The sequence below is a fragment of the Nicotiana tabacum genome, chromosome 1 (assembly GCF_000715075.1).
Source record: "Nicotiana tabacum cultivar K326 chromosome 1, ASM71507v2, whole genome shotgun sequence".
Taxonomy (NCBI): domain Eukaryota; kingdom Viridiplantae; phylum Streptophyta; class Magnoliopsida; order Solanales; family Solanaceae; genus Nicotiana; species Nicotiana tabacum.
The window spans coordinates 8,212,491-8,222,982 of record NC_134080.1 but is presented as its reverse complement, the minus strand read 5'-3'; the positions used below and the strand labels follow the sequence as shown (position 1 = coordinate 8,222,982).

At 34.0% G+C, this 10,492-nt stretch overlaps 1 protein-coding gene across 1 annotated transcript; it reads right to left on the bottom strand.

Annotated features, from left to right (window-relative positions):
• Positions 1-4,737: 4,737 nt before the first annotated feature.
• LOC107770151 (uncharacterized) lies at positions 4,738-10,138 on the bottom strand. The gene is made up of 4 exons (XM_016589422.2): positions 10,002-10,138; positions 8,617-9,003; positions 5,793-7,676; positions 4,738-5,055 (listed from the first exon to the last, which is right to left on the bottom strand). Exons 2-4 carry the CDS (start codon positions 8,964-8,966, stop codon positions 4,950-4,952), a joined length of 2,340 nt encoding a protein of 779 aa, XP_016444908.2. The 5' UTR covers positions 8,967-9,003; positions 10,002-10,138; the 3' UTR covers positions 4,738-4,949.
• Between the last annotated feature and the right edge of the window lie 354 nt (positions 10,139-10,492).

Here is a 10,492-nt window from a genome sequence, read left to right as displayed (position 1 = left end):
TTTTCTTTTCATATTTTTCATTTGGAGGAATGGTGGGGGTGGGGTGGGATAGGAGTTAATAGAAAGATCAACATAGCTTTCAGCCTCTACATTGAAGATGTTTAAAAAGAGAAAGGGTTTGGCTTTAAATCATGGTTGGTTTAAGTATAGAATTTAACTTATATATTCTAACATTGTAAAAACATTGTATGATATCAATATATTTTAACAAGTTATAGCAAGAGGCGTATTTAGGATTTCAAGAGGATGAGTGCACTATTATAAAAAGGTGAATCTAGAATTTATATTTGACCGGTTTAACTATAGTCTCTTACCTTAAACTCACTACACTTTTGAAATTATAGGTTCAAAAATATTCTTTTTGAAATTTTAGTAATTTTCACTTATATATCTATACTCTGTGCCGAAAATAAGACAGTCTAGATTAGGATTTGAACCAACAATTTCACTTGTAAATGTGGACAGTAATTGTTGCACTATAGGAATCTTTGAGCATCAGTGCACACACATATATTTAAGTAATTTAAAAAAAAATATATTACTATACAGAAATTAGGAAGAGGAGTATAGGTTCACGCGAACCCATATGCATTAACCTAGATACGCCTCTGGTTATAGGAGGTAATCTGCCTTATTGTTCAGATTATAAATTCAACCTTATTTGGATTCTTACGTATAATTATCTTTTAAGTGATATAATACTCATAAAAATTCTATTCACTGTCAGTGTATAGAATTAATTAAACTCGTAATTAATTAAGTTAATAGCTCATAGATGGAATGTCTCTACCACAAGCTCTTTCACTTAATTATTAAATGTGGTCCTCATGATACTTGCCTTACTGCTTCTAACAGTAATCTTTTTTGTACGATTAACATTGATGTTTCATGTTATAAGTAAGTAATTAGAGACATTAGTCAATCTCATCATATCCCTGTCAATTTAAAATCTTTTCCTAGACCTTTATTTCCATCATTGGATGTTTAATCTCTCATTCTGGACCCCTATTCCCTTCATTTGAAGCCTACTATTCTTTATATTGTTTAATTTAAACATTAATAGAAGAATACAATGATATTTTGATCATTCAGTACTTATAAAGATTCTGATGATACATAAGTTTTAGTTATATGTTAGAGATTTTGATGCTCTACGGTCATAGTTATATGTGATCTTTACACAACTAGCTGGTAAATTTACTGTTTATTTTTTCTATTCGGTATACATAAATTATATACTGATTATATATGATTATACACGTATTATATACATATATTATATGTTCGCCGCCTCTTTTAAGTTTAGATGGTTGGGTGAGTTGATGTATTACTCATTAGCGAGCGTCTAATTGCTATTGATTCTGTATTCTTCTATCACTAATAATATTTCTTCTCTTAACTTAGCTACTGTTTGGCCATCAAATTTGAGAGTTTTTTCTCAAATTTTGTTTTTTCAATTATCTGTTTGTTTATAAATTTGAGGTAGGTGGAAATGGTGATTATTTTCTATTTTCAAGACTTTGATAATCTAATTGCCATTTTAAGTCCTTTCTTTCACCAAAAGCAGTTATGTGCTTCATCTAAAGAAAGCAAAGAATTTAAGGCAAATCTATGAATTTTGTCTTCAATGAAAAATACAACTCATTCGTTTAATGAGATAGAAATAAAGAGGGAATGATAACCATAGTTGGTGAGCTTTGAAATTGATGGTTTTATTGTTTAATACTGAATGGACAATTCTATTGATTCTCATGCTACATTGTTCTCCTATAACAATCATATTGCCCAAGCAAATAGAAACATATCAACAATTTTAGCATTACTGTGTTTGATAACTATGTTTATAGAAAGGTTTAAGCATTGAACTTTACTTAGTCCAGAAAGGACAAACTAGGAAAAACTTACTTCAAATGTTGAAATGGTGTTAGGATGTTCGAACCCGAAATTTATGATTAAAAAATAAGTACTTTCCATACCATTACAATCTTTGATAGTCATTTTTAATTTCTTTATTATTCAAGGAAAATATATTTGTAATTTTCACGTATATAGGTAAATGTAAATTACGCTGCCTTCACCCCAATATTACTAATTTTGATTTTTTGAGTTACCCAGAAAAGCTTGATCATTTGAGAAAGATCACCCTCCTGCAATTCAAAAGACTACTAGAAGCTATTATTGGTTTATGTCATTTAAAATTTGATTGACATTTTTGAGACTAACTACTCCAATTTATTCCATCATTATTCTATATTATTTGAAATATTTCTTTAACAATCTATTAAGACATTGTGGTTTCTCTAACTCCTTTTGGATTCTTTTTACTTCCCACTCAGTCAAGAGGAATAACAATGGTTCCACTTACCACTATTAGAAATTCGGCCAAAACCCACACCGACCAATCGACCGACTTCGGTCTGCCAAAAAAACCGTCCGAAATCGATCGGTTTTTAAAATATTTTATTTTTAAAACTTTTTTACGAAATAGACCAACTTAGGTCGTTTTTTTTTTTGCGCAAAAATATAGGAAACTATTTTAGCGTCTCGCAAAATTTATTTTTTAAGAAACGGACCGAGATCAATCGGTTTTTCATATAAAATAAATTCAAATTCAAATTCAAAAAACCGACCGAAATTCAGTCAGTCATTTTAAAAAACCGATCAACTTTGATCCGTAACTTTTATATTTTTAATAAAATCGACAGACATCGGTCGGTTATTTTCGCGTGAAAATGCAATTTAAAGAGTACAAATAAAATAAAGAAAGTTTTAAACCAAAATATACTAATGGTCTAGTGGTAGAATAGTATCTTGCCACAGTACAGACCCTGGTTTGATTCCTAGATGGTGTATTTTTTTAATTGCATAATTAAAAATATCGGCCGAATTTGGTCGAAAAATACCGACTGACTTCGATTGGTTTTTTCGGCAGATTTTTTCTTTTTGGATCGTTTGTGAAATTTAATTGACCAACCGAAATCTGTCAGAAACTTTGATCGATTTCAGTCGCTATTTATTACCGACCAGCCTAATTTCGACGGATTACAGTCGATCGAAAATTGGTCGGTTTTTTCTGTTTGCCGACCGATTTCGATCAGTATTTTTAAACGATTTTAGGCAGTTTTCTAGTAGTGTACTCTTCACTCGATAAACTTCCAACCTATTATTGATTGTGGAGATGCTCTACACTAAAGCAAACCTCACTCATCACTTCGTAAATGTTAAATTACGTTAATAAATTTAAACTAAGAGAGTATTAGATAAGTGGATAGTTAATTAGTATCATAAGTCCAATATAAACTTGAAAAGTGAGAGCCGCCGCCCAACCACTTAAACTAAAAATAGCCAGTGAAGATATAATATATATATAATTTATGTATTATATATGTATAATTATATATAATCAATGTATCGACCATGTATATGACCAGGAAAAGTAAATAATGATTTCTGGTAAAGATCCCATAAACTAATGAGAGGAGATTTATATATAATTCATAATAGTAGGAAATATGCTAGGTTATTCCCTTAGAGATCCCAACATTAAATGGAAAATTAATAAACCTACCTCAGCCCCTGGAGGATTGATATAAACTCGAGGATTTCCCATGTAAATTTTGGCCAAGTAAAAATCAGAAGACAGCTATACCTTTTTGCAGGGGTGTTCAAACCGAACCGAAAAACCGCACCAAATCGAAAAATCAAACTAAATCGATTAAAAAATCCGATTTTTGATTTAACTTGGTTTGGTATTGAGTAAAAAAACCGAACCAAACCGTCATATAAATATATAAATTTTATTTATATTTTTAAGACTTTATAGTGAATTTTCTTTAGAAAATATAGAAATATTTGGGATCCTCTCATGTATTAACCTTGAAAGCGTAAATTAACGAAAAATTATTATTAGACGACTAAGAAAATAACTATCATGTGTTACTAGAAAAATTCTCCCATTAGAATATATTAATAGATCATATGTTTGTCAAATTTTTTTCATATTTACTAAACATATATTCACTTATCAAAGCCTTATCTATAATTTTAACAAAGTAAGATTGAAATAATATTCATGTAACAAAAAAATCCGAAAACACGAAAAACTCGACAAAACCGAACCAATCCAAACCGATATAGTTGGTTTGGTTCGATTTTGATAAAAACCGAACCAACCCGGTCCATGTACACCCCTACCTTTTTGTTAGTCCCTCCACTTTAATAATTTTTTGTCTTTTTTTGTGTGGCCACAATATTTGATATTTTTAGATATCAAGAGATATCAAGAAGTAATTAACTTCTTCTTTTCAAAGTTACCCTGGGAATAAAGAACGTAGGAGTAATTTATTATATTTCCAATAAGCAGATTAAGGTTAATATGGTCAGTTTCATTGTTAATTAATGCTAAAATGTGAATTTTTTAATATGTGTGAAAAAAGTCACAAAATCAATTAAAGTGGACCGGTGGGAATATTTGACAAGCATGACTATCTTATCCTTCTTCAATTTATATTTAAACTTCTTCATCAAAGCTATGTTTTTTTTCAGAGCTATAAATTTTCACTATGTTTCATGCATAGACCTAGCCCTAACGTCTTTTTTGGTTCATGAAATTTTCATGTTAGTAATGCATTTACATCAAACCATATTACTTTACAAAAGTTAACTAATAATTTTTGAGCTAAAAAAATATACATTATTGAGATTAAGTGATAAAAACCTATGTAAAAGAACGTCGGGTGTGGATAAGCTTTCTCATAATTAATTTACGAGCACAACTTCATAAACAAAAATTTCTAACTAACAAAACCAACTACAATTAAAAAAAAGATTAAAAAAAAAAAAAAGAAAGAAAGAAAGAAAGAAATCACCATGCTACCTACCTAAAATCTTTCTATCAACTCTTGTCCCAAAGGATATCTATCAAATGTACCTAAATATACCAGTTCTAACTACATTGGAGAAGAAGAGTCCAAGGATCCTGCATTCCCTTCAAGTTCTCCAGTTACCAATCCTGTGAGTAGTAGAGGGTCCGATTCATCGATATTATTCACCTTCCTGTTTCCAGATGACAAAAGTACAGTTCAGTCGGTGACATCAGTAGTCGTGCACACAGTAAAATCAAGCCCATAACATGACTAGGACAAACAAGCACATAAGAGAAATCAAGCAAAATACTATTTCATGCTTCGTAACAAAAACTTCTGTAACGGGATGCTTCAGCTCTTCAAACCTACTTAAGGGAACAGTTTCGCCATATGGAAGCTGCAGGCTTCCACAGTGATTCAAATATTTAACTCATCCTCTCATCTCGTGAGTAATAATTAGCGTAATCACCATGAAGAACAAGAACTGATTAGATCTTCAAACTAATTGAGTATAAGACCTCTAGCTCAAAGCCTGAATGTTTAACTGGCAGATAGAGCTTGAGACAACCACTTAGGCCGAAAAGCAAAGAAGTTAAAGGATAGTTCTAGTGAGAGATGCCTATGTATTAAAATACTAAATTAAGTGCTGTGCATTTATGAGAATGTACTAGATTTTTACACACTTTCATGTGTCTTTATAGTATGATAAGTATTTCCCAGTCAATGAGCTTTTTTAATAAGGATTTGGGAAGAAATCGCTGAACGTCAAGGAAATCAAAGTGCTAGATATGAGGCTAAGATATTGTATGAATACAAGAGAGAATATATTTGATCAGCAAGACAAACAGCTATACTAGAATATATTTTACTGATTGAAAGAAGCATGTTTTTCAGTTCCATAATAAGAGAAAAGGGTAGAGCACCTACCCGCATGTCTTCTTATTGTGGCCCAGACCCTTACACTTGCTACACTGCATCTGCCGTTTGACTATGTCAAAAGTGTCCACCTTTTTTATCTTTGGTCGGCCAGGTGGACGTTTTGTTGGTGGAGGAGTAACAACAATGGCCACATGGTCCATATCGGGTTCACCTTTTATTGGTTTTTCGAGATTAGGTATGGGGTTAATTGATTCGGCATATGTTACATGGTAAGTCTCAGTTGAGAAGTATCTGGAGCAATGATCATAGGGGCTCCTCCCTAGGCATTCAATAACAGCAATAGCATGGCAACATGGCAACCCATTAAGCTGCCACTCTCTGCAACTACAATCCCACTGATCAATATCAACTACTTCAGCAGATTCACCGTGCACTTCAAATGTGCTCCCGTGTGAGGGTAACACTTGAAGCGACCTTGCTCGTGACGTTTCACTTTGAAGTTTTTGTTCCATCACAGGGGTCAATGGCGTAACCCACTGACTGGAATCAACACGCCTAGTATAGATCAATTCCATTATTTTACCTCGTAATGCATCAACCATTTGAGTTATTGGCAGCTCGTTAACCTCCACTACCCAATCATAAAAAAGCTGGCCGAAGTTGGATGTCAAGTGGCCATACCTTGCCCCTCCAAAATATGCATTTGCCCAGTGTTCAGGCTCACTTCTAGTGACCCAATTGTAAACTTCGGGTGAGATAGCTTTCAAATTCTCAACACAGCGGTCGAAAGACTCAAGCTTTGAGGCACAAGCGGCAGCGCATAAATCTTGGATCATAAGGCGCCTGGCTTCATGTGAAAACTGCCCTTTTAAATCATTATTAAGTTTTTCAGCAAGATAACGCAGACAAAAGCCATGGTAACACTGCTCACCAAACACATTTTGCAATGACTCTCTTATACCTCTTTGAGAATCAGAAACAAAAGTTATCGGACAGGATGTTGGGACAGCAGATTTAAGCTCTGAAAGAAACCAATGCCAGTTGTCGCCAGTCTCTTCGTCTACAACTGCAAAGGCTACTGGAAAAACGCCATCATTTCCATCTACACCTACGGCCGCCAAAAGTGTTCCTTGATACTTTGCATAGAGAAGAATGCTATCCAGGAAAAGAAGAGGGCGGCAACCTTGTTGAAAACCAGATATTGAGGCATGAAATGCAATAAACAGACGATGGAAACTCGAGTCCTCCTTAGTAACAATTGTAGCAACACTACCAGGATTAGTTTCTCGAATTTTCTCACAGAATAAGGGTAATTGACTGTATGCCTCTTTGAAAGAACCCTGAAGCTGCTCTCTTGCCTTTTCTTTTGCACGCCTTGCCTGAGAATAGTTCAATTGAATGCCATATTCACGCTCAATATCTTTTGCTATATCCTTGGGCTTGTAGTTCGGAGCGACCTTCAACTTTTCCTTTATTATACTACCCATCCATCCTCTTGTTGATCGGTACCCAGCTTTAACAGCAGCTCCATCACATGTATGCTTCGCATTCATTTTCTTAATGCATATTAGCTGAGTCGTAGGCAACCTTGACGCATATATGCACCAAGAACAACCTTCAGCCTTGCATTTAGCGGTTACCCTGCGACTATCATTTTTCTTATACCTATAAGTGAATCCGTGGGCAATAGAGTATTTATGCAGAGCTTCACGAAATTCAGCAAAACTATTGAACCTTTGACCCACACCAGTTATTGTGTTCTCCCATTGTGTAGCTGCTCTGCGATGCTTCTCCATGTTCTCCTCATTGTGGCCGGGATAGGAACACAGGGGAGTTGTGTCAATGGAAGCATTAGCGCCAAGCAGATCATCACAATGGATCATATCCACAGGGGTGGGAGGAGTAAGCGCTGCCTCTGACGCAGTTGTCGACCTGCACAAGCAAGCAAGCCATTAAGATTTTAAGAATCCAATAACAGAAAGCATGCATTTCAAACTCATTCACATCTAAAAGAATCAGCATAACAAAGCACTTGGAATAAATTCTGTACAAAACACCACCAAAAGAACTACATAATAGAAACTTTCCATGCAAAGATTCAAAGAAGCATCTCCATTCATGCCACTTGAGTACAACTAGTGGCAGAGCTAAGTGTGCTGAAGGGGGTTCAACTGAATCCTCTTCGTCGCAAAATTATACACAAATAGGGTAAAAAATTTCCATTTTGGTATAATATACTGTTAGACCTCTCTATAATAGTCATCCTTTATAATAACATTTCACTATAACAGCCAAGTTTTTCTGGAACTGATTTTTTATGTTATCTTATATTATATATTCACTAAAATAGCATTACACTATAAAAAGGGCAGCCCAGTACACAAGGCATCCAGTGTTCACGCAAGGTCCGGGAAGGGTCGCACTCCAAAGGGTATTATGTAGACAGTCTACCCTAATGCAAGCATTAGTGGCTGCTTCCACAGCTCGAACCTGTGATCTATAAGTCACATGGAGACAACTTTGCAGTTGCTTCAAGGTCCCTTCAATAGCATTACACTATAGCAGCCAAAAAATGTCGGGGCAAACGATGATCACTATAAAGAGGTTTGACTGTATTTACATATGAATTGTTGAATACCTTGATAGTTAAGAGTGTTCGCTCACCGTGCAAGTTTGCATTTTTCTTGAATAACCAGTGTTAAAATTTCTGGCACTGCTACCGAGTACAACTATTACACATCAATCCCAAACAAGTTGAGCCAATTATACCAATTCTCGACATACATTGCACTCCATTCAGACCTCTTTTGTCTACATCATATGAGTTTAAAAAAACAAATAAACTGAACTACAACAGAAGAAAAGTACGTACCTACTGGCAGAGACATTGGGCACATTTCGCACAACAGCTTCATCATAAATTATAAAAATCTCAACTTGATCAGCATCCTTGAAGAAATTAATCATACGTTTGAGGTCCTTATCTTTAGATATAGTAATGAGAGTCTTCTTATTCCCAGGAAGAAAATATTTTATTGTCATTCCTTCAGTAGCAAACTGAAAGTTCTCTGCCACTTCTTTCTTAAAGTCAGCCAAAACTGTCTGGTCATCAATGTCCAAAGCATAAGCCTCTCCACCTGTATACGTCAAAGTTCCATCCTCATTGTTTGTCACAAACTCTCCTCCAGATTGACATATTGCAATTATTTTCTTCGAAGCCATCACTAGGCCAGCATAAAATCCTCAACCAATTCAAAAACTGCAAAAAAAAATGAAGGTGGTTTTAAGTTATATACACCGACGGTCACAACGATTCTTTTAAACCATCATTCAATAACATTGATTACAAACGATTTATCTACGTTACCAATTAATCTTATTACATAGATTTACCTGCAATTAACTTTTATCTGACATAATTATATAAATCAATTTTTCACCGTCAATGCACAGAACATAAACTCAAAAGGCAAGAATTAGTTACAATAATAATGTTCGCATGATTGATATGAATCATACATAACAATAAGATTCTTTGTACCATGAAAATCAACCTACATTCCCAACTCAAGGAAAAAGCTCAAATCTTTATCACAAGCATAATTAAACAATGAAAATTTAAAGCTAGGAACAAACTCAACTAATTCAAAAACAGCAAAAAAGGGAAGCAAAAAAAAAAAAAAACAAGACTTTAATTACAACAACAAAGTTAGTATTGGCTACACGGACTATGAAAATCAACATGCATTCCAATTCAAGAAAAAAGCTCAAATTTTTACCACAAGCATAATTAAACAATGAAAATTTAAAGCTAGGAACAAACTCAACTAATTCAAAAACAGCAAAAAATTTAAAAACAAGACTTTAATTACAAAGACAAAGTTGGTATTAGCTATATGAATCATCTGTATAAATAAGTTCAAATGGACCATGAAAATCAATCTACATTCCCAATTCAAAAAAAAAAAAATCAAAGCTCTATCGAAGGCATAATTAAACAACAAAAATTTATAGCTAACAACAAAAGAAGTCAATAAATATGGGAAACCAATGAAAGTAAAAACACGTAAAAGCTTGAAACATGAAAGAGACACTTGTAAAGAAGAAGAAGAAGAAGAAGAAGAAGAAGAAGAAGAAAACAACATGGGGTTCAAAAAACCTCGTACATGTCGAAATAGAATTCGAGAAAATTCATGGGTGGAGAATGTGCAAATAATCAAATCTTTGGGGCAATTGAGGAAAAGTAGATAATAGTACCTTTCTGATGATGTTGGAAGATGAGGCAATTTTTGCAGCAAAGTTTTGAAGAATTGAAGAAATTAGGGTAAAGTTGAAGATGAGAGAAAGAGGGAGGGGCGCGAAGAGAGAGATTCAACTTTGTGGCTCTGAAATCGGATGTAGTTTTGTACTTGAGGGAGGCGAACGTAATTAACCCTAATTGATTTAATGACTACTTTCGCCCTGTAACTTGCCCTAATATGTCAAACTTCCCCCTCTCACGTAACCGCCTTTGTCCTTCTAATTATTCTTTTTCCGGGAGAAATTAAAAAATAGCTAGATTTACAACTTATCATTCAAAAATAGCCCAATTTTAAAAGTAATCGAAATTTAGCCACTTTTCATGTAAAGATAAAATTGAGCGAAAACACTGTTCAAAACCCGAAAATACGTCAGTATATTATGCTAGAACTCCAACATAATATACTGGAGTTCCAGCAAGTATATCTGTCCAGCATAATGTACTGGAG

What these genes read in the sequence shown, in the direction of transcription:
- LOC107770151 (XM_016589422.2), bottom strand. Translation starts at nt 8,966, where the DNA reads ATGGCTTCGAAGAAAATAATTGCAATATGTCAATCTGGAGGAGAGTTT. An exon ending in CCCAATGTCTCTGCCAGTAG is followed by an intron (nt 7,677 to 8,616) that starts GTACGTACTTTT and finishes TTGCTTGTGCAG; the next exon opens with GTCGACAACTGCGTCAGAGG. An exon ending in CACAATAAGAAGACATGCGG is followed by an intron (nt 5,056 to 5,792) that starts GTAGGTGCTCTA and finishes ATCTGGAAACAG; the next exon opens with GAAGGTGAATAATATCGATG.